Raw genomic sequence first — 25328 nt, forward strand, 5'->3', positions numbered from 1 at the left:
TATTTTGTTCTCTGACTTTGACTTTGCAGGCCACCGTAGCTCAGAACGACAGGCAGAGAAAGGGCAGGGAAGGGGACGTCAGCAGGAGAGGGAAATTTCAGTATTTGCTAATCTGTGCAGGGTAATTGAGCAGCTACTGCTGAGGTGAAGTTAAGAAAGCACAAGTTTGACATTTAGAGTAATAGAAAAAAGTTTTAAACTGGGAAAGAGTGGTTTATGTGGGCGGAGGGGCAGAGTGGGAAAAGGGTGAGAGGATGTCCTGCTTGGGTCATGTGCTTCAGAGCGTTTTACTGTGGGAAAGTGTGTGTGTGTGTGTGTGTGTGTGTGTGTGTGTGTGTGTGTGTGTGTGTGTGTGTGTGTGTGTGTGTGTGTGTGTGTGTGTGTGTGTGTGTGTGTGTATATGCGTCTCTGTGTGTGGTCTGGTTTAGCTACTTGTGAGAACTGACTTTTGACAGCCCACAATTCTTGTAAGGACATTTTGGATGGTCGTCATGGTGATTTTAAGTTGTTGGTAAAGGCTGTGTTTAAGCCCCATCAAATCCATGTAAGTCAATACAACATCGCCGCAAATGTCTGTACGTGTGTGTGTGTGTGTGTGTGTGTGTGTGTGTGTGTGTGTGTGTGTAAAAATAGTTCCTCTCCCCACTCTTGGGCCTCTACACACAATCACACACATGCACAAGACTTTAAACATTAATTATAAATCCAAAACATACCACTTGACCCATGTAGTGATTAGTCATACTGTGTACATTACATCAAAAATAGAACCATTTGAAAACATGGCTGTGTGTGTGCATGCTGGGATCAAGAAAAACAGAACATAGGAGGAAATTCATGGAGGCAACTTGGAAAACAGTAGCAGCCATTCAATCATTTATCAAAATGTGTGTTTTCTCTATACATTGAGACAGAACACTGTGTTTAATGTTTTACTTCAATTTGACAAATGATAAGTGATGGCGCCCAGGGATGATCTATAATAGTCTCGCTTTGCCAGACCTTCCTCCAAAGCGCTGCACAGGAGGGTCTGGCTACTACACACAGCATTCCTGGATGGGAGAAAACGTGCTCTGGTTTATTGGCATTTCTTTAAACCAATCACAATCGTCATGGGCGGAGCCCCGGTGCCGCTGCAAAATAGCCTCGGGAAGGAACTTGTTTTTCTGGAACACGTGTACGTTCAAAAGTTGTTTTAGTCGTGCAACAGAAAACTCACATTGGACAGATAGTCTAGCTAGCTGTCTGGATTTACCCTGCAGAGATCTGAGGAGCAGTTAACCATAGTCCTCATAAATCTACCGGAGTTTAGAATGCCAACACAAAGAAAGCTTAAGGTAACGGACATCTGGCCAAAAAGGACATACAGCCGAATTTCCGGTGGCAACGGAGCAATCTTAGTGGAAGGTCGTGGATATAGACTAGGTCTATAATAACATCAGGTATAAAGTAAAATACAGTACATAGTAAATAAAACATGTCAATTAGAGAGGACTAAATCCCCAAAGGCTTTATGTTCTAAATGTGATGTCAGCCCTTTTCACAGTAGACATTTTGTCTTGTCGTCGGAAAAGCACAGGTGTTACTAATAACATGAATTCATTTTTCAAATGTCCCAGTTATTCTGCAGTCTGGTGAAATTGACTCGTGTGGTGTGGGACAAAAAGCAGGCGGGACAGGAAATAGCATGGAAAGATTGTAAACATACACCGCAGGCGCTAGAATAGCTAACAGGCTAACAACAGCAGTCCACAAAGTCGTAAAGCTTACAGCTTCTCATCAAACACTTTACTTTCATTAACCTCATAAACCATGACAGTGTGAACGGGAGCCAGCATGTACAATACCAGGACCCTGAAACTGAAGCAGCTAAATGGAATTCAGTCATCACTCATTTTATCATTTACACCTGTGATTTTCCTACTGTGACATGTCAAAATGTCTTCCATAAAAAAGGCAGGTTGAGATATATTTATGTCGATCTTTGCAGGTGAATTCTTTTCTGCAGAGCCAATATGAGCAGGTTTACCATCCTCTACATTAGGGGTAGCAATTAGGTTCAGCCATTTGTTTCAACATTGTTTATTGAACGTGAGGTAATTGTTTAAGTTATATCTGATTGACACTGGGCGGATATTTGGTTTGTACATAATAGCATTTGGAGAGTTGTTTGAGTTGTATATAATGATATGTATTATTGACTTATGGAGAAGGGGTAGGACTAGATAAGTGAAAACTTCTTCCTACTCCCTTTTGGTCATGTAATATTTTTTAATGTTGTTTATGAGAATTTGTTTGTTATATGTTTATTGTTCATTTTATCGTTCTTATTTTTTAGTTTATTGGGGGACAATGCTGTACAGGCAAAGGAAACACAGGCCTATATGTCTTCAAAATGCAATGTTTGTTTGTTTCAATTAATTTAAGAACAAATAGTTTGTTTTAAGTATCTGATGGCAGATGTCAATGAAATTGTGAAAGTTAAGAAAGTGAAAACCTGTGCTTTTTACTGGGGGCCAAATATTGTTGTTAGATGGCAGATTTTGCCCATGAGTCACCTACCACTGCTCTACATCCTCACTAATATTAATAGTTTGTCGTAAATCTCAGGGATATGCATCAAATGCAAGAAGATATGCTGATGTGTTTAAAATGAGACATGCAGGTGCAAAACCTGACATTTTGACATATCTGTGCACTGGTGGGTGTCAGTGTGCAGTCGAGGATGAGACTGACATAATAATTTGGCTATACATTAAGCTGACATTTCATGTTTAATATGTGTGTATATATATATATAAAAAAGATATGAGTCTCAGTATTAACTTTGTCAGATGACGAAGGCTCCTCCTTGACTACAGCCAGTCCCCTCATTCTTATACAGCATTTTAATCACATTTTATATAACGGGAACGGAGAACCATGTGCCAGAGGGCTAACAGTCGGCAGCTCACCAACAGATTTCACAGATTTGTTTCAGGTGGAGGGGATGAACTCATCAGTGAAATCACCTGCTGAGGTGATTGGTAGAAGAAAAACTAACTGATGGCTCTGCATAGCACATGGTTCAACGTTCCTGCAGTTTAAGCACATGTATGTATGAAAAACAATAGTAAGCAGGGATTCAGAAGTTTCAATATGACAATGCTAGCAGAAAATAGCTAACCAGAAATTGATATCAACCTTGAAAAGCCACAGTGCGTTGTGCCTTGCCAGCAGTTCAACCGTCACAACAGTGCAGCCCTGCGTGGAAGCATGGCACTCTCGCACTTCCTGCACCGCTTTTTGTAAAAAACGTCGGGTCAACCCACTTCCCTGTATTCTTCTGTCAACTCTGGGAAAAAAACTTTAATATCCTTCCTGCCTCCAAGACGCTGGTCATGGAGGCAGCCATCCTTGAGGGCAACTGCACTGCGATGTGTCCCCTTCACCGCAGAGTGAACTATTGTCTCCTCTGTTTGTGTCTCTAAACCCTGTTGTTTTGCCTCTCAGAAGAAACAAAAAACTCTTGTTTCGCTTCCTGGACAGTTTCAGATGGAATAAATATTGCCTGATATCTTGCCGTTTCTTTGTTTAGATGGAGTCCGTAATGATACTGTGATTGTTTTGTGGTCATTGGGTTTGTCTTTTCCGGCTTTGTGCCTTACAATACAGACTTGACTGCAATGTCAACATCATTGACCATCACCCACTGACAGTGATGACTGCATTGTTTGACTCTGAGTTTATTTACATGATGCAATGATAAGATTTGAAACTAAATGACCGTGGTTTTTTTGTATTGTTCAAAAGGTTTACACAGACACACAGCGAAGCAGTCATGGATTCAGCTGCCTGGCTGTTTGTATAGGTCAGGATAATATTGTCTTAATAAAAGAATGTCTGTGTCTGAATGCACGTACACACATGCTTGGCCGAATTAACTCTCCCACGGCTTCAGTGTATTGAGGTGTTGTGACTGAAAAAAAGTCAATGTATTATTTTTCCAAAATCACATTTTCTCTGGAGTGTGAAAGAAGTGGCATATTCTCTGTTTTCCACCTCATCTAAGAACAGGAGAAAAGCAAGAGACAGCATTTAGAATAAAATGAACAGAAACAGAGTCAGCAAGAGCATGATACAAGTTTAAAAAGATGAATTCTACTAAGGTTACAGACACCAAATATCACTTTGTTTGTGCTCCAGAGTGCTATAGATACTGTAAAAGCCCTGAAAAATCCCAAAATCAAATCGTTGGCTGAAAAGTGAGGTTTTCTCATACTATACTTAGTCTTTGGGCACATGGGACGTTTTTTCCATATATTTCATTATATTTTAGGAGAAACAGTAGTCCCATGGGCCCAAAGACTAAATGGTAATGCTTAATAATTAAGAAGTGTCTGATCACTATTTAATTGAATTCACTGTCTTTCTTCATATGCTGCATTGTAATTCTAGACGTACACTGTAATAAATTTCATGTTAGTTTAACTTGGAAATGCAAGTTCCCCTGCTGCCTTGAAAATCGAAGTTCACTCAACTTGAAGACTGCCTTTGTTTCATCTTAGAAATTTAAGTTAATGATGTTGATGTAACTACAGTGTTCTAGTTTTGTTAAAGTTGTTCTTTTAGTTGATTTAACTTTGTATTACTTGGTTTAACTTCATACTTTAAGTTAAAACAAATCATTTATTTTCTTTAATAATGCAAGAAACCTTCCTTGCCTAGTATAACAGACATACCTTTCTGCTTTATTTCAACTCACAGTTTCAAGTTAAAACAACATAACCACATTTATAGCAGAGATACCGTGGGTGCTTGGGTGGGGCTGCCCCAGGGCCCTGTGCGAAATAGCGGCCTCTCTACTGATTTTGCGTCCAGTTGCAGTCCTGACTGCAATTGGTTGATAACTGAACTTACATACCTAAGTTCAATCAACACATACATTTTTTTAAGTAGTCAACCCAACGAATAAATGCAAGTTTAACTTTCAAAAACTCATAAAGTTGAGTTCAAAATCGACAACTTGTATAAGCTCGTTCAGGTAAAAATAAGAAATAAGTGGACATAACTAAATGGGTCTGTAATATTTTACAGTGTACTGTAAAAAGACGATATCTTACATCTAAAATGCCAGAAAATGTTTTCTTGCATATAAATGTCTTTAGCAACTCTCCCTTCATCTGTTGATGATTTAGTGGATAATTTAAATGCAAAACTACAATCAGCTATTGACCATATTTCCCCAGTCAGGTACAAAACAATTCCTCAAAAACAAAATCCACCGGTAAAAAACAGAATGTCAACCAACTCAAACAGAGATGGAGAAAAACCAAACTTCAGGTCCACCTTGATATCTCAAAAAAACTCCTTACAGAATATAATGCAGCGATCTGAACTGCCTGGCAATCGTTTTTCTTTAAACTGATGAATAAAAATTGTATGGACTTGGAAGTTATCAAGAAAGTTATCTGTGAGTTAAAGTCCATTACCTTTGCTCTTAATCCTATTCCCACCACTTTTTTAAAAATGTTTTATTTATTTGTTTACCGTTCTGCAGATGAAGTGTTGTAATCGATAATTATCACTGTTCATAGGCACCATTCCTACAGTTTTTAAAGGGTACCTTTGTTTTTGTTTTTCAATCTGGACCCTATTTCCCTATGTTTTTGTGTGACACAAGTGATGGGAACAACAATCTTTGAAATTGGTCCAGTGTTAAGCAATATCACTGCAGTTGGCAGTGGCTAAACAAGGTACAATGTAAGTTATTGGGCAATTGTGCACCTTCAATTTACATCCACAAAAAGTGCTTGTTTTACCACTGACAGGCTCAGATTATTGTTCCAAGTGTCTGACAACATTGTGGAAAGGATCCCTTCAGCGGTCAACCTTTTTGTTAAAGATTAAGATCCTTTTTGTTAAACATGAACATCCCCAAAATCACTATCGTCAAACCCACCAGACTCCATTTAAATAAACAATACTTTTAGCATGGTTTATTTCCACCAAACCAGAGTGGTGATTGTTGGAACAGTGGAAAGACGAACCAAGACGACTTTTGATAGTTTTATTTTGTTTCTGTCAACTTTAAATGAGTGTATTTTACAATGATAAAATTACTGTACCGTTTACTTCCCCCTGGCATTTTGCTAATTAGCAGTTAGCAAACTTGTTCACTTAGTCATTACAGGACAATGAGTTAACACAGTTCCTCCAACAGATATATCTGTACCACAGACTCACTTTTGTGGAGCAGTTTATACCTCGGCAGAGGGTTGAATAAAAGTAAGTAAAAAATAAAGTAAATAAAAGCCTGCAACACCACTAATATAAGATCTCTACAATGTCTTCTTCCATTTTGGACTCCCTGATTCTCAGTTCGATGGGGTTATTAGTCAACAGAACCAACGTTTAACAGGACAACTTACACCTTTGTCATTCTAATTGATTCAAGTAGTTTGATGCTCAGAATAACTGAAAACACCTGTCAACCACCAGGTCCTTTAAAAATCTGTAAATTAGGGAGGCACTGAATCCAGATTTTTGGTGTTTGGCCGAATACCAAATCCACTGGTTAAGATTCTGTCGAAACCGAATACCGAATCCTACTCCCATCCTCAGTCCATAAACACAGTAAACACATTAATGAAGTAAACAACGTTCACAGCAGTGTATTTTTCATTTTATTTTAACTGTAAAAAAAACAAAAACAAGAATGGTAATGGTCGTCTGGTTAACACAAGGTTTTAGCTGTGACTGTCCTTCCTTTGCCATACCTGAAGTTGCTGCATTTTGGCTGCTGTCTGTAGATTCCTTCATGCACAACTTGTATTCTTTTGGATGTTTCATATGCAAATGTTTCAACAACGGCAATGTTGTGTATTGTTTAGGGTCCTTGCCACCACGAGACAAATCTGCATTGCAAATTGAACATGTAGCTCGACTTGAATCGCCTTCTTTTCACTGAAAGTACTGCCAAACAACACCTTTTCTGCTCACGAGTTCCATTTTAACTTTCTCCTACTGCTTTGAACGGTCCACCTACGTAAACACCTTCCCGTGATCAATGGTGGCGTCATTACGTCGACCAGCATAGCACGCGTAGTGCAAGGGTAGGGTTCGGTTCTGTGGCAGAAACCAAACCCCGTCAAAAAGCCCAATATTAATAGAAGAAGCCAAAAACATCCCAACAACGGCAGCAGTTTTATCAGTGGATGAGGAAAAGGCTTTCAACCGCCTAAAGTGGAACTACTCTGGCAAGTAATGGAGAGGCTTGGTTTGGGGGTCAAATTCATTAACATGGTGCATACTTTATATGCGAAACCCCACGGCCATTTCCCATCGAGCGGGGCTCGCGAGAGGGATGCCCGCTTTCCCCCATGCTGTTGAACCATTAGCCCAAGCCATATGGCAAAATAAAATCTGCAATGTCCAGATAAAATCTAATAGCAGCTCAATATCAATATTTGCAGTTGATATTTTGTTGTACATCTCTGATCTTGAGGACTCTATTCCAAAAATTCTTAAGCTCTTCAACGAATTTGGCTCAATATCCAGCTATAAAATGAACTGGAATAAATCAAATCTTCTTTTATTGAACGACAGTCATGTGACATCAGCCATTAGTGTTTGAATACCAACCCAAAGCAAAATGACATATTTGGGCATCACCATACACGCATCGCTACAGCAAGTTGTCCAGGACAACTATGAAACTATATTAAGTAGTGTTCAAAGGGATCTGGCCAATTGGTCTGCACTGCCGGCATCGCTACAGTCCAGGATTGCTGTTGTTAAAATGAACATAGCTCTTTGAGTGAATTTCATAAGTACAATGATCCCCTTACCCCCACCAATACATTTCTGGAAGAAACTTGATACCTTAATTCAGTCATTAAATGGTTTGTTGATTTTCCTGAGAGGATTAGTGTCCAAGATTTATGCTAAACTGATGCAAATATCCATAGGAGAACTCCCAATAGTAAAGAAATGGAAACGAGAGATGTGCCCTGAGGGGAACGCAATAAATTGGAAGACAGTTTGTGACATTTTCATTTTTCATATTTTGTTTATTATACAGGAAAAATTTAAAAGTAACAATAAGTTACAATATAAACGGGCCTGGCTTAGTTTAAAAACTGGTTTGCAGCAGGTTCCTGTTCTGCAGAAACATAAAACATTGAACATAGTTACGGCACATGAGGACAGTAACATTTGTACAGGGCATTAGCATGGGCTAGACAGATGCAAACACATAAAACAACAATAGAAACAACACTAGAATACATGAACAATCAATCTGTGCAAGTGTAACTGTTGAGAATGAACAGTTTGTATGCCTTTTTGAAATATGTGATGGATGGTAGTGTTCTAATGTGATGAGGAATGTCATTCAAAATTTTGGTGTATGTGTGAAAAAAGGATTTCTGACCATAGTTGTTTTTGTATGGGGGAACTGGAATGAATGCCTGTGAAACTGACCTAGTAATGCTTACTGGTCTCATATTGTGTGTCGGGAGAAGTGCAGCAAGGGTTGGCGAAGTGCTATTTTGAATCTGAAAATAAAATGCAATAGCATGGCTGTTTATGTATTTCTGGTAAGACAGAGCTTTTGAGCGTGTGAGTGCAATGCAATGGTGAGACCACTTTGGGAAATCACTGTGGATCTTGAGAGCACGATTGTATTGTCGTCCTATGGACCTTTTTCACAGCAGACATTTTGACTTGTCATAGTAGGAAAAGCACAGCTGAAATTTATAACCTTAACAATGGCTCAATTCCATCAAGTGTCCCATTAAGCTAGTTCAGTGAGTCAGCATGCACAATACCAGGTCCTCTCCTAAGTGGAATGCAGCCAGAATTAATGTTTTTGAATACACCTGTGCTTTTCCTACTATGACATGTCAACATGTCTGCCATGAAAAAGGTCAATCGGTTCAGTAATTTCCTTTGTGGTAAGAGACCAGATTGGAAAAAAGTAGGACATTGTTGAAAACACAATTGCATGTAGGTAGGTTTCAGAAACAGAAAAGGAAATATATGATCTAATCTTGTAATACACAAAGTTTCTGATTAAGCTTTTTTGTTAAGTTAGAAACGTGTTCCCGGTATGTAAGGTGTGAATCAAGTAGCACACCAAGATATTTGTAAGTCTTTGTGATGACAAGATCTTGGTTTGCAAAGGTAACAGAATCAGTAAAAGACAAGATCTTGGTTTGCAAAGGTAACAGAATCAGTAAAAGACAAGATCTTGGTTTGCAAAGGTAATAGAATCAGTAAAAGAAAGACTTTTTCTGGGTGAGTGAAAATACATACATTCTGTTTTCTTTACATTGATGGTCAGATGGTTATTTTTCAACCAGTCATGTAAGAACTGAAGATCAGATGATAATTTAGAGTTTATGACATCAGGATTTGAGTCACAGAGAAAAATCACAGTATCATCAGTGTACAGTAAGCATTTTGAGTGTTTACACACTTGATGGAGATCATTGATGCTGCCTTATGGAACGCCCATATCACAGACTAAAGGTTGGGATGTTACATGATTAATTTTGACAGGTTGCAACCTGTTCATCAGGTAGGAAGAAAGCATTTCTATTACAGATGAAGACAATTTGAATGAGTGAAGTTTGTTAAGCACGATCTGATGGTTTACTGTGCCGAAGGCTTTACGAAAGTCAATAAAAATAGCTCCAGTGATGTGACCTTTGTTAAGAGAGTCACGTAATTGTTCAGTGAAAAGTAGTAATGCCGGCATGGTTGATCTCTTAGCGCGAAAACCATGTTGACAATCACTGAGCCAATTGTTAGTTTCTAGGTAAGAACTTAACTGGTTATGCTAGGCTTTTTCAAGCAACTTAGACATTGTGGGAAGTATTGCTGTAGGTCTGTAGTTTGAAACAAGAGTATGATTTTAGTGAGTGCAGTATTTTTATCACCTCGTTCTGTGAGATTTCAGAAAATTAGAACTGATCAGATGTTGAAGAGAGAACAGGTAAGAGATTCTTTAACAGACAATATAAAATAGTCATTGAAAGCACTTGCAATCTTTTCTTAATCTGAAATTAAATTTGAATATTAACATTCTTTTTCTTCTCATTTTTGCCAGTGATAACCTTAAGGGTCTGCCATAATGTCTTTGGGTTGGTAGCAGATTGGGTAATCTGCTGTTGGAAATAGACACCTTATACCTTATGCAGTTCAACAGTACATTCATTTCTATTAAATTATTTTTGCTCTCTGGTGTTCGACTTTACATTTTAATAAGACAGGCCTTCTGTTTTAAGGAGCTGAAATATCTTAGAATGTATCCATGGTAATTTACTCTGCCTAGGTCGAACCATACTGGCAGAGGTATATTTATTCTGTATTTTCTAACATTTAGTGTGAAATTACATTAGAATTTGTTCTGTATTTTCCAGTCACAGCTTGTTGCTCCAATCAGTAGCACTGAATTCAGCATTGAATTTAGATAGTTTTGAAATTGGTATTTTTGGTACAGAGTGGGGGGCATGAGTTTTAGAAGATTTTAGGATTGTCCTAACTGCATAGATGAGCGAATGATCTGAAATATATATATATAATATATATCACCAGACATTACATATTTTGAGGGCTGATTAGTGAAAATAAGATCCAGAATTGAGCTGCTTGTTTTGCCAATTCTTGTTGGATCCTTGATTAATTGATAAAGTCTGAGTTACGTTGCAGTGGCTTTAAAAGATTTTGTTGAGCCATCATTCCAGTCAAGGTTGATATTGAGCCAGAATTACAAGCTCCTTTGTTGTAACAGATTTAATTATGTCAGAAAGCTGAGATAGATAGACACTTTCACTGACATTTGGAGGCTTGTAGGTGACAATAATGGTGATGCGTGTTGGGGTGTAAAAAATGTACTACCAGTTTTAATGTTTCAGTTTCAGTTTCAAATTTTGATATTAGGTGCGCATATTTCTGACTCACATAGAAAGCCACTCCGCCGCTGGTTTTGCCAGTGCGGTCTTTACGACACAGTTCATAATTTTCAATGGAAAGAAAAGAATCAGGAATACTGGGAGTTAACCATGATTCTGAGATTGCCATTACATGTGCTTTCGACTACGCAAGCAAGATTTTAAATTTGTCTAGTTTGGGAGCAAGGCTTTGGGTGTTTAAGTGGCAGATTTTAAAGCCTCTGGTGCTACCAAGTTGACTTAGATTAGTTGGACTTTTTCTTGGATGATTTTCTTTGTGCTTTAACTGTTTTGACTATAGGACAGAGAGAAGATGTTTCGGAAGGTAAAGTCGGAAGAAATGGGGGAGTGAGAGTAGTCAGAGCTGGAAAACTAAAGTGGGGAAAATAGTCGCAAGTTGTAGGTAAAAACATACGCTGTGGTTGCGGTACAGCAGTAAAAAGTCTGTTGCAATAGGAGGATATAGGATAGTTATTAAAAGTCTTGATGTGCTTAAAACGTATTTAGACTTGTTTTCATCAGAGTCATTTGGTTTAACGTCAGTTACCCACCGGTGAAAGATGATAAGTTTGAATGGAAAAAGACAATGGCTGATGAGAAGCTGGTTTGCCAGAGTTCTCGAACACAGACCTCTGGTCAGAATAATGTGGGCAGTTGACCGGGGCGCTGGTCCGCGGTGCAGAAAACTCCGCCGACGGCCGAGTAGGTGGCAGTCGGGCATACTCGTTCAGACCTAATGACCTCAACGCCACAAGAACTAGAGGAGAGCGACTAGGCAAGGTGTAATTTTGTTTGTTTGTTTCTTTTGTTTTGGGTGGGAGAGGGTTTTTGTTCTTGTTCAATTTGTGTTTATCTGTTCTATGCACCACTTGACATTACCTGGCATGTATTGTGGAAATTGTTATGTATGTCTGTATGATAAATGGTGCTAAAAAATTATAAAACATTGATGAATCCTGTATTCGGTGCATCCCTGCTGTAAATATGACACTTCATCATAATATTGAAACCCCAATGTCAATTCAAATGTATCTTTGTCATAGGAATTGTGACACTTTTCTTCTGATAATGTTGCAGAACATAGTTAATATGCATGGCTTAATAAAGTTGAGAAATTCTTAATTTCACGCTACTATGACACACTGCAGATTGGATAGATCAGAGATTGGATGTGTCAGCAGCTTCGGGTATTAAGTGCCAGTTTTCCGTTGTATGGTCTGATCCTACACAGACACACACATCTCATATGACACATGACATGAATTAAAAAGAGGATTTCAATAACAAGGCAGGTTTTATATGTGAGCAGGGACCGCTCAGGTGGCAGCTTCTGGATGACTTCAGAGAGGACATATTCCAGGCATTATTGTTTCATGGAGGAAACACCTGTAGACTGTGTGATGAATCATGACACGTACTGAATGTGGAGCATGTGAGTGTTTGTTTTAGATGACTTTGCATAAGCTCATGACCCCTGTGCTGGGCTGAAGCTCCTTCAATAGTAGCTTACACAAAAACAATGCTACTGAAAAAACTCCCCAGAGAGTCAAGTCTTTAATTAAAACAGGGTCAAATCCAGCACGTGAATGGCAGACTCCGCCATTACTGTATAGACAGGTAGTTACAGAATGTCAATAAATTGAGTGCTTGAAAAGTGGGATTTTGTTTAATGAAAATCTTGAGAATTATAACTTTAACATCAGTACTTTATTCTTTAACTGACACCAGATAAGATGAGAGGCAAGTTAATTCCTATACTGGCAGAATCTCTTTACTGCAGTGTTCCATTTGAACCTTTGTGCCATAATGGTCAAATCCGAGCAAATGTAAGGAGGCTAGTAAAGCCAGGTGGCATTGTTGGTTTACATATCGTAGAATATCTCAAAGTTAATGTCATAGTAATTTAATTCTTAAATATTGTGTTATTTTATGATGTAGAGAGCACCCAAATAAATCATTTTGTGAGTTTTCTAGCAATCTGACATATACTTTCACAGTTTTTTGCTTGAATCTAAGAGTTTATCTAAATTCATTATGTGTTAAGTGTTAGGCAAGGTTTTTTTTTTTTAATCAAATCAAGAGATACACTTTTTTGGCTGAATCAAACAGAAGTCAACAGACAGCTGCCTCGCAGAAACACAGGATTTTAGTTTATCAAAAGGTCTGTTTTCTGTGTACTTGCTTTGTGCATGCAATGAAGGCAAGCAACCACTTATTTTAAGAGAGATTTAATCAGTTCCATAGACAAAAGTGTGCAGGTGAGAGCTGACAAACTTTGCTTTGGAAGAAAATAAAAAAGCAGTGCTTGGTTTAGTTTGCCTCGTGGCTGTTGAGGACTGCAGTTCAAAGAACCAATGAAGTGTGTACATTAAATCAAGCCTTTCCCCAAAGGAATTCACTTCAAAGCATCAGTGTGTATTTCTCACTTGTCTGGGTAATGCTGGAGAGGCAATGCAGAAACAGTAGACAGCACAAACAGAGAGCATGACTGTACAGTGCGAGGTCTCAATGTCAGTTCATAGTTCTGTTTCCATTGAGAACCCCCTCTTTGTGAGTATTAACAGTAATTCATAGAACAGGATCTGATAAGTTACACTGTTATAAAACAGTCCCATGAGGCTCAGGTAGTCACACAAGAAATGTAAGTCCCAAAATGAATCATAGTATTGCCTTGTCTTTTGGTTGCACACCAGTGTATCTGTTCCAGTGGTGACAATCAATTCTGTAACTCAACAGTAAGATCAAATTTGCAGAATCAATATTAAGTCCAAATTTGGCTTCTTTAAAAAAAATCCAAGCCATCATACGGTATTATGTTAAAATATTTAACAAATGGTGTCCTCTGAGAGTCTCTTTTCCCACCAGCTTAGACTTCGGTCATTGCCTCTGATGCTTGGCGGATACTTTGGCCTTCAGCAAAGGTTCAGTGCTCTGACAAGATTCTCCGAGGTCAACGCTCCGGATCCATGCATGTGCTTTAAAGAATGCACCAAGATTTGATTGATTCTCCCTCTGGTCAATTTACCCAATAACTGATGTCAAACGACCACAGTCCTCTGTGTCTTGAAGGAATAGACATTTTGGGAAATATGCTTATTCGCTGTCTTGTCGGACGTTAAATGAGACGATTGATACCACTTTCATGCATGTACGCTACATAAGAAGCTACAGTCAGCAGCTGGTTAGCTTAACTTAGCTTAAGGCTGGAAACAAGGGGAAACAGCTAGTATGGCTCTGTCCAAAGCTAACAAAATCGACCTACAGTACTAGCACCTGTAAAGCTCACCAACTGACATGTTTTATCTTGTTTGTCAAATCCGTACTAAAACCAAAGTGTAAAAGTGACACGTTGTGATTTTTCACATCATGTTCCCCCTGTTTCCATTCTTTATGCTAAGCTAAGATAACCAGCTGTTGGCTTCGGCTACATATTTACAGTGCAAGAAAAATAAGTATGTCCCAAAAATGCAACTGTTAAGTTGAACAGTTGAACATGTTGAGTCAATGTCAGAACTGTGAAAAATCACATAACATATTTAAATATGAAAGAAAATGTTACTTTGTACTACCAGGTACTACTTTCCTCATTTCCACAGAAGGTTAAGGTGGTTTGCGGCGCCACTTATAGGGTAATTTGACCAACCAACCAAAACCTCTGTGCACTCCTTTGTACAGTATAGTTTTAGTGGAGAGGTTGAGATCTTGAACTCCGTCCTTCATCCGCTCTTCTCCATCCTCTTCCGTCTTCCCCTCCTCCTAAGCCAGGATATCACTCCTCTTGCTGCACCAGACCACCAGGGCGATCATGGCCAGTGTGAGGAAAACAGGGATGAGGATGAGGAGGGTTAACGTGTCATCCGGCGGGTCCACCCATACCACCTGGTCCATGGTGCAGTTGGAGAAAAAGTGCTTGTGTATGCGGATAATGTAGCTCTCCACCAGCGGATTGGGCCAGTAGCAGCTGACCATGTGGGACTTTGACTCTGTGCAGACGGTGAAGAGGTGGTACTCACTGTGGAGAAAAATAGTTGGAAAAAAAGGGAAAAGATTAGAAGAAATCACCACTGACTTCTGGTTTAGCTGCAGTATTCCCAAAGGATCAAATGTGTGATTTCTGACATTTGATCTTGTTTTTTTTAAAGATAGTATATGTATAAAGTACTGCATGCTATTAGAATGTCTTAGGTTCCTCTGCAGAGAGCTCAGGTCTTTTATGTTGAATAACGATCTTAATTATATCACCATCACTTTTAAGGTACTTAAATGGAGATAGTTCAAGGGATAAAATTACTGAAAATATATCGCAGTGGAGGTGAACAGTTAGCCATCTATTAAGACTCAAATTATCGAACTTAATATACCTCAGGTTCTCTGAAGGGCACACAATCATTTAAAACCCTATTGCAGGTTTAGCTAGTATTAATGAAAGCATTGGAGGTTCGGTACGTAATCCATCATTGTGACTGGGGATTTACTGCCTTTTACTTTTTTTGGCCTACTACTCTCCTCTATTTCAACAGGTATTCAGGACCGTTCAGAGCCTTCATGAAGCTTTCCAGGCTTAAAACTCTGCTTTTATAAATTCATTCAGCCAGCCCTAATCCCTCTTTCGCCATCCTGAATTCTCAACCTCCCAGGTCCAGATTTGTTTCTCTTGACATCCAGGAGCCATTGGTATTCTCACCAGCAGAACAGTGAATTGAGCAACAGTTACATCGTCTCCATGTATGGCCACACTGGCTCCAAATATGCAGATGAAAAGTCTTGTTTACATCATTTGGACTTAATTCTCTAAACTGTATATCTGCTCTACAAAACTTAAAAATGCAGTAACTACATCACTGTAAACCCAGATTTAGTTGAAATTAAAGTTTTTAGTGGTCACTACTTATTCTTTCATGTTTTGTTAAAAACATTCATTACTAAATTACATTAGTTGTTTGTAATAATCAGCTTAAGTATGCAGTGCACAGATCATATTAAGTAGAGATAACTAAGGATCTTAAGTTTCTGTATGGGAGGGGCGGGGTCATTTAAACTGTTCTGCGCTGAAGCGATGCAAAGGCTCATGGGAAGAACAAAAATATGTTCTGAACGGGTTCTGTCCTAGTTAAAGGTAAAACCTAAATTGTACAACAACGGTAAAACCTAAATGTAAAATGCTATAGAACTTTAACATTATAACATTTAACATCACATTTCAAGCCGCCACCCTCTGTACAGCACATAGAAGTTAGGCTGTAGCCATTGTTTTAGAAGACCTTTGCTTAGGTGCTGCAAATCAAATAAACCCAGCATATTCACATATTGTGTGTATGCTGTATGGGGCAAATTGGGCAAAAAGGCCCCACATGCCAGTGATAAGAAAAGTGTTTTGCTGAGAAAAGCATCCTGTCAAATCTGAACTCAGCAATACTATATTATTGAAATAGCAGAAGCTTATATGTTTGTGTGGAAACTGGAAAAACTAGATTAAGATTTTAGATTAATGTTGTAAGATGCAGGAAAAAGGACAAAGTCATCTTTAGTTATTGATATGTTCTATCGAACAAATTAAAAGTTGAATAGGGATTTTTCAATGCACATGAACACATCAAATCTTTTCTGAACATGTGATTTATGCTACCCCTAACATAAAATGGCAGCCAAGGGAGAGTTTGGGGGATGAAGAAAATAAAAGGATGGAGAGGGAAATAAAAAAATGGAACTATCAAAGCTTTCCGGCAGAAGTGATCGCTAGTTAGCATGCAGGACTGTAGGGAATAACAGACTTTTGAAGTTACTCCCCAGATGTAATACACAGCAGCTAACATGTTTTCAAGCTGTCGTCGACACATAATAATCAGCTGGGAGGGCAAATAAATAGCTTAAGAAGGTTCATTGTCGATTTACAGACTGAAGGAAGAACTTGGTATTGAATACTTTATATACTGAGACTGTCCTCCCTGAAAAACACTCTCATAGGCTGTTAAAATGTTTAGTGGTGGCTAGTTCTAGTGGCCTCCCGTAATTATTACTGGAGAAAAGCGAGAAGTAAGTTGACGAAGTATAAGAGCGCCAAATTCCGCATAAAGAGGACTTTCTCCCATGAGATCAGGGTTTTTGTCCTGTTTGAAAAACAAAGTAAATGTTTATTTATTTATTTACAGAACAAATGGAACTACGTTGCGTTCTGCATCACGTGCTTAGCATTGAAGTTAAGTAACGTGACAGATGATTTTAACCCAAGCCACGATTTTTTTCTAAACTTAACTAGCCTAAGTAATTTTGGTGCCTAAACATAACCAAACTTTGACCGTTTCACACCGTTAACAACATGTTTAAAACCGCTCCCGTTACATTCTGACGTTTTATGATACGAGCACTGAAAGCGCTCCTGTGGGTCGTATTAGAGGGTAGGAATAAACAACCTATATCGTCGTCTGGTTCGGAGGACTTGTCGTATATAACTGTGAACATGACCACAAACACATATTCAGCACGTGATACTTTGGCAAATATACATCATATTTGTGTATGCAAAACAAATACACACACAGGCAGTTGTGGGTACATACAGATGCTGATTATACTGTTTAGCTGAGAGCTTATCTTTTGTGCCAATGTTTATTATATTATTATAATAGTGTCTAATATAAGCATTTTAATGCCCAAAAAGCAATGTTTTCCTCAGAATGTCATTTCATACTACCCCTGAGACATTAAAGCTCCCAGTGAATCCCGCATTAATAAAACTGCTTGGGGGTTTGTAGCTCTGGAAAGCAAGATAACCCACCACATCTGTTTAAAGGCTGACAAACCGCACATTGTATATTTCTTAATGGTGTTATATATGTATAGTGTTATATTTGAATGTTGCTGACATTCACTTTATATATGCATCCATCTCACCCATTGCGCATTCACACAACAGTCACACACATTAACACACAATAGCATAACGATCTAATGCTGCTTCTATTCCTTAACAATTGTAGCTAACTGCTAACTTGTAAACCAGATTAAATGAATAAAAACAAACTGTCAGGTAGTGAAATTGGTGCGAATGAGGCAAAGCGAAAATGTGCTTTGCTTTCTGTCTGAACACACCTTGAAACACTTAAATTGGACTTGCATTTTGTGTACCTTTGTGCAAAGCACCACATCATTGTAGAAGAGCACACAAAGAGTGAGATGGAAAAGGAGAACCTGGAAATGAATAGGGGGAAATGCGACTTTATCAAGCCACGACCAAGAGGACCAATAACAGTTGTTGTGGTCTGCGTTGCCAAGACGTGTAGTTACATTTTTTGAGAGCTGCACGTCAGGGTGTGGCGTAGAGCAGTGGTTCCCAACCTTTTCGAGTCGCGACCCCCAGAATTATAAGGTTGGTGTTCACGACCCCCTTATCCTCTTCGACAATGAGAAAAAGTGTGCTGCAAACCGGTGCAAACAGCTTTTTCTACACACTTCCCCCTGCTGATTTTGAGTGATTTTTGTAAATGCTCTCATTAATACGAATAATGTTTTGCTTTAATGACAGTTTAGTTTTAGCAGTTAGCACCAAACCTTGTGCCCCAGGCTCTGTGGATTTTTGACATTTGTGTTTTTTCTCTTTCCATGACCCACCTTCAGACTCCTTTCAGTGTTCCAGGACCTCCTGATTTACAAATGAAGCTCTGAATATAACATGGAATGTACCAGACTCACACATGTTTTTCTCCCAAAGCATCTGGCAACCCCCACAAATTATTTTGCGACCCCCCAGGTTGAGAACCACTGGCATAGGGTACATACGGGGTAGGGTATGGGGTAGGGTACGGGGTAGGATACGGCGTAGGGTACGGCGTAGGGTATGTATCTCTACGTACATACGTAAGTATCTATTGCATCGATTTAACGTAGGACCATAAATTGTGCTTAAGAAGGAATGTGGGGTGGTTGGATGGGTCAAACTAACAGGACTTTCACCCAGGAGACTGGGGTTCCTATGGGTTGTATTAGAGGTTAGGAATAAACGACCAATGTTGTTGTATGGTTTGGAGGACTTTTCATTTTAACCATCAACCATCCTCCATGGCTGGTTGGCTGATACAGTTGTTGATAACATTCTCCTGCCAGTCTTGTGAACCACATGACCCTCATTGAGGCTTGCTAATCTTAATGGTCAATAAATTGTGATTAGAGGCAGTTGGAAAAAGCTGTGACGACTTTAGAGCAGCATCTGGTCCACACAGGGAATGACAATAATTCCTAATAGTGAATATATATTATTAAAAGGTCCAGAGAGACAGACACCACTCTTCCCCTCTTCCTGTGTGCTCAGCATCAAGGCTGGCTACTCCCAGAGCTGTAAACCGCTCAGGGCAGAAAGTCAATATGTTATTAGACGTAAATTATTGAAGTGCATGAATGTGCATACAGTCACACACAGTCTCTTTGTGGTCTGTTTATACCCTGTATTGTGTGGTCCGACAAGCTTGTACCGGCTCATTTCTAACAATAACAGTCATGTTGGCTGAGTGTTTGGCCAGAAGCTATCACTGCAGAGAGGCACGGCTCATTTGTCAGAGAGGAAGCTTTGCAGGGGTCGCTGCTTGTTTAAACATGAGGCCCCTTGCTCTTCCAAGCCCTATCCTTCTCACCACTCTCTGGTTCCTCTTGTGCATTCGCTTTCCGTCCGTCTCCCTCGCCTCTTCCAGTCTCCAAAGTAAACTGCAGCTGAGAAAGTCACTGTATCCTCATCAGTACAGTAAATGAAGAATCATTCACAAATACACCCAAATTAATCATTCCTCTCATAAAAAATGTGGACTCTTGCAGGCAGAGTTCCTGAAAAAGCCACGCTATGCTTTGTTTCCTGTTACATATTTGCTATAAATCAATCTTTTGTTCTTACATCACATTTGATATGTCAGACAACTCTAACAGATCCGATTAGGATTAAAGATGGTATGGCTCTTTGAAATCCCATCATGGTTGGACCAGCTTCAGCAGAGCAGAAATTCAGTGTTTGGGCCAGTGTTTGATAGTTTGTTTATTGGATTACAGTTTTTCACGATCGCTATGACAATTTTTTCAATACTTTTAACAACTTTCCTAAACTGTTAACGCACCAACACACCTACAACACACGATTGGCAAAACAGTTAATTTCATGTTCAAAATCACACATTGTAAACTAAACTCCAACACTAATTTTCAAAATACAATAATTCACTAACACAATACACTATGTTTACCAAAACAATGCAATCATGTCTCAAAATCAAATAATTCTTGCAAAACACTAACACATGTTCTCTCCCAACAGGAACATTTAGTCAATCATAGCACAATGTCATACAAAACACTGACATCCTATGGAATTACAGAAACTGCATTATTTTATATGTGTCAGTCAGGTCTGCCCTTATAGAATAGACAATAGTGATTGTATTGATCATAGATTGTGTTTGGCACTGCAGTTTCTCTTGAAGCCTCTCTACATTTTTGTTTTGTTGGGTTTAGTCAATTTTTTTCAAAGAATATTTTTTGGGCTTTTCTGCCTTTATTTGACAGGACTGCTAGTTGAGAAAGGGGAAAGACATTCAGTAAATCGTCACAAGTCGGATTTGAACCCTGGATCTCTGCGTTGAGGAATAAACCTCCAAGTATATGTGTGCGTGCTCTACCCACTGAGCCAACCCGGCCACCATTTTGTTTCTTTTGCTGCAGAGATTCAATACAAAAAATGAATGACCCATCTCAGAGTAGATTTATAGAATGTGGGGTTTATGAAAAAAAGGAGACAGAGACAGAATTGTCCTGGTACTCCTCTTCCTCTCCCTCATGAAGGCATTTTTCTTATTTTCTGTGTTCATCTACAGTATATTGTTCAAATAGGTCCTCTTTTACTGTACTACCATATGATCATGCGATTGAAAGAACCTCAACACCTGAGTGTGTTTCCTAGAAGGGAATCAGCTATGATTGATCTATTTGCATAACTTCAATCAGCTGTTTCTCAATAAATGCATGTATAAAATGCAGGGGATATATTTGTGTTTCAATTTACAATATGATCAGCTGTTCACTTTGACTTTAGCCTATAAGTTAGGTTTAGAACATGATGTTATCTGTTCTGAAATACAGTGTGAAAGCATTTGTAAGTTTGGCAGTAAAGATCCATTGTTTTTGCTTTTGGTGGAGCTTGTGTGTAAAAGAAGTTCAAGCATTTTAAATTTGTGTTAACTGTATGCATTTTGTGTCAAAGCAACAAGAAATGTGTTAATTGTATAGCCTACACAGACAGATGTTGTGCTAACTGTGTTAAGAGTTTAGGAAAGTTGTTAAAAGTATTGAAAAAAGTGTCATAGCGATCGTAAAAAACTGTAAATACAAAGTGGCAGAAACAAAAAAAAAAGACTTGTTTTTCTCGTTTTTTAGCGAGAAACGAAAACAAGTCTAAAAAACGAGAAGAGAGTTTATTTGTTTCCTAGATTTTGACCACAAGCGCTCTGTGTGACGCCTTCAAAATAACAGTTCCCTACTGCCCTCTTCGACAGTAGTTTGACAGCCTCACCTAATTATGAAAATCTTTGAATAAAGTATGAAAGTTGACATATGACAGCTACAGTAGTTTGGATAATAACGATATGGGGCACTGAATTTGATGAATTTACTGTTTATCACACCACAAATGAGACAAGAAGCTAGCGCATCCCTCGGTACCACTGCCTGTCTCCCCACTGTTAGCTGCTGCTCAACACTGGGTTTAACCTGTGTTAAATTTAACCTACAAAACAAAGATTTGGTCCCACCGCTGACAGCCAGACCCTTAGATGGCAGACGATCATTGCATAAATGCAAATTTCAGTTGCTAACTGGACCCACAGATGTTTACCCTGACCATAACGTCAAAGTCAACCATCTGGCTTCAGGTGCTTCATGTTTGGTTGACACCGTTACTCTTGATGTGGCTAATTCAATTGCCTTTACTTCAATTTATAATCACTGAAATAAGTCAGTGTGTAAATGTGTGTAATTGTATTCATAAAAAACACCGTGTGCCTGGAAATCAGCATGACGCTCTGACAGAGTTTCCTGGTAAGAAATAATGGGTAAAAAGAAAATCATGAGAAAGCATGACTGATGGATGAAGCAGGTGGTTCTTCTTCCTAGAACCATTTGAATTCTCCCCGCAAATCTATGACTCAGATGATTATTTTTGACATTGATTTTAAGCTCTCATGTGTATGTGTACTCAAGTCTCATGGCTCTCTCCCTCCCCTTTCTGGCTCTGAAGTTAAAGGGAAAACAAGTTGAATGCGAGAGGGCAAAGGTGAGTGGAAGGAATGAAGTGAAAAGCTGGATAAAGATAGATACAGATGGGTGGTCAGGGCTCAGATATTTTTTTAAAAACAGCTTTGGTTTTGAGAAGCAAACCTCCAGCTGTTCTCCCACCCACAGACACCCAACCAGCTGCATGAGGCTCAGATAGATTACAGTCTTCTGTCTCATCAAGTGCCACTGTGTACGACTGACAACCCCTTAACTAAAACTAAAAATACAGATCACTCAGACAAGAAGACAACAGTACTTAGGAAAAGAGAAGTGATAAAGATAAGAGCTTAAAAATATGGGTGACTTTACAGTGTCCAGATGTCTTTTATCTTTGACAGCTTTCTACTGGTTGTTATACAAAATGACAAATTTGCTCTGTAGTAAGCCAGACTGTGCGACTAATGCAGAGTAAGGAGACCGTTTAATTTTACTATTAAACTTTGTCACACTCCTACACTACTACCACACTACTATTCTCAACCACTTCATTTTGGGCAAACAGGGAGAATTAATGGGCTCTTTCCAAATGCTTTTCTCTGTTGCAGGCCAATTTTCGAGTCTGAACAATGGCACAGAACACCAGAACCTATTTTAAGAATAAAGCAAACAGGTATAGTGATTCCCATGCTGTTGAGCAAAAATCTCCTTAAGAACATAAAGAAGTAGGAGCTTGTGTTGCTGCTAATAATCCATTATGGGGGAAAAATCAGAGAGAAATGCCTCAAAATTAAATTATAAGTGAGCTGATTCAGTGTTTGTGGGTGTCTAAATGAATGCCTCTGCTACATGTGTTGCAGACAAATGCAAAGTACCAACAGTAACCACTTGGTTGCTGTCTGTACAGGAAGTGCTAAAGGCCAAAGCAGCTTGACTTCACTTCCATGATGCAACATTTGTAAAATGAAAACCAAAACACTGAATTGTAAATAGTTTTAAATTCAATATTCAGGAGGGTTATCTGCATAACTTTGGTGTTGCACATGTGTGATTTTCACCTCATGATCTAACAGTGAAGCCTGCACCTGAGCAAAGTTACAGGAGACACGCAGAAGTTAGCAAGTGTTTCAAAGTGCATGTGTTATGGCTGAGAGAGCTTTCCAATTTTTTGCTATTGTTTTTTAAAATTGATACTTCAAACCAACTTTTATTTTCATCTGGACCTCCTCCTATTGCACGCATTTTAATATGTGATATGGTCCAAATAGCTATCATGGCCCATCTTTTGTCAATAGCTTTTCATCTCTGATACTTCAGACCAACTTTATATTCTCCTCCAATTAGTTTATTAAATAAAATCATACAGTATGGCCCAATGCAATGCTTGTGTTTTTTCACTGTTCTATTTCCACTAGGCCTATTCATTACCAACTGTACACAGCTCCCTCAGCTAAGACTTACTTTGCTCTCTCTTTTTCTCTAAGGTGGCGTTAAATTAGAAATGATGCTTCATTATTTGACTGATTTAGGTACAGGGTTAAAATACTATTTTCTTTTGTGCATTTTGTTCGCAGCTAAACTATATATATATATATATAATATGGTCGTACCTGATGAAGTGTGTAAGGTTACACCAGTAGTGTGGATCTATGTGACCCATGTCCCGCTTGAATTCCTCTCCACAGACCTCCACCTCCCACTTCAGACGGGACTCATTGCAGGCTTTCCTCGGCCGGGGGGGAGTGGGCTCTATGTTGAAACTGTCAGCGGCTGAAAGGACAGAAAGAAGAAAACCATTTTGGGTCACATACCCTGCTTTCTGTTGCCTCTGATAAACAGTCATGTCAGTGAAGTAACTGAAATACATGACAAAGACGGAAGTCCGTTGTCGTTTGACTTGTATTCTTGTATTATTTATGAGCTGTGTACTGCATGCATTTTTGACATTTTTTGTTTTTTCATTAAGTTCTGTCCTAAAGCTGCAACCTTTTCATACTGTCTATCATAACTTTAATTTTCACCCACTAGTTCTTGGATTAGTGGAAATGTCAATTTCAACGTCTCAATCCCACAATCTTATTTTTCTTTGTTGTGTCCTGAGGTTGCTCAGTTTTCCCAAGAGACTGACAGTTCCATCTTATTTTATATGACGGATGGATGGATGGATGGATGGACAGACAGACAGACGGATGGATGGATGGATGGAAATGCTTACCTGACAACCCTCTCATCATCCAGGCATTGACTGTAAAGAAACAAAATAAGAAGTTATTTAGAGTGAAGGGTATCAGATCCTGTACTAGAGGCGCATTAAACTAAATCTGTTGTGTTAAGTTACTGCAAATTCAAAATTCCCATTGCTCTTGTTTCACATTAAAAGCTTTGCATAGGCAAATCACATGGGAACTTTTATTGTTAGGCAACTGCAGCTTTGGCATTGTTTTTCAACCAAAGGTAGTACCGACTGTTATTGCTCGTTATAATCTCGTGAAATAAACAATCGCTTTTTTCAGCACTTAATTCACAGTAGATCAGTTTTACACAATGCAGGATGTAATTGCACATGGGATAACAGCCACAGTGAGCTGTTAGATGAGGAGTTGCGGACTACAGGTTCTTACTACAGAGAACCAGCATCTCATCAAGGTAAGCACCTTTTACCATGCCATCCTGTTGGATGGAAATCTAAATGCACATGGCTTGGCAAGGCGCAGGTTTCCCAACCCATTGACCTGTTGCCTGGGATCCATTGCATTCTCAGCCATGCTATTGAAGCAGCAGAACGATTCCCGTCAGCCTCAGCTGTACTTTGTATTCAGTGCAGATTCATTTTTAGTTTGCATGCTCAACTAAAATGGTGGACATGGTAAACGGTATAGCTGTTAAATATCAGCATGCATTTAGCTCAAAGCACACTGTCTCAGTATGACTACCAGTGTTGTGCCTGAACGCGTTCATTGAACGATAGTTCATGGACTCGTTCATATTTTGGGTGAACGTGAACTGAACGTACTGTATTACTGCCTGATAAACGTTACTGTGAACTCGTTCATTCTGGTGTCTGTGAACGGCACGCTCTCTCAGTTTATAGTAGGGTGTATAATAGGGTGCCAGATTTCTATAGAGCCTTCCAGGCGAAAACCCGGCTAA

The 25328-nt window shown here is 39.0% G+C and overlaps 1 protein-coding gene across 1 annotated transcript in view; it reads right to left on the reverse strand.

The window, feature by feature from the left end:
* Positions 1-8030: 8030 nt before the first annotated feature.
* The window catches only part of LOC120552310 (receptor activity-modifying protein 3-like), a 54918-nt gene continuing 37620 nt past the window's right edge, over positions 8031-25328 (reverse strand). Inside the window, exons 2-4 of the mRNA XM_039790231.1 lie at positions 24394-24423; positions 23789-23948; positions 8031-14949 (exon numbers count right to left, since the gene is read on the reverse strand). Of these exons, the coding sequence (XP_039646165.1) occupies positions 14694-14949; positions 23789-23948; positions 24394-24423 (446 nt within the window). The 3' untranslated portion in view covers positions 8031-14693. The remainder of the gene's footprint in view (positions 14950-23788; positions 23949-24393; positions 24424-25328) is intronic.

Source organism: Perca fluviatilis, chromosome 22 (genome assembly GCF_010015445.1).
Source record: "Perca fluviatilis chromosome 22, GENO_Pfluv_1.0, whole genome shotgun sequence".
Taxonomy (NCBI): domain Eukaryota; kingdom Metazoa; phylum Chordata; class Actinopteri; order Perciformes; family Percidae; genus Perca; species Perca fluviatilis.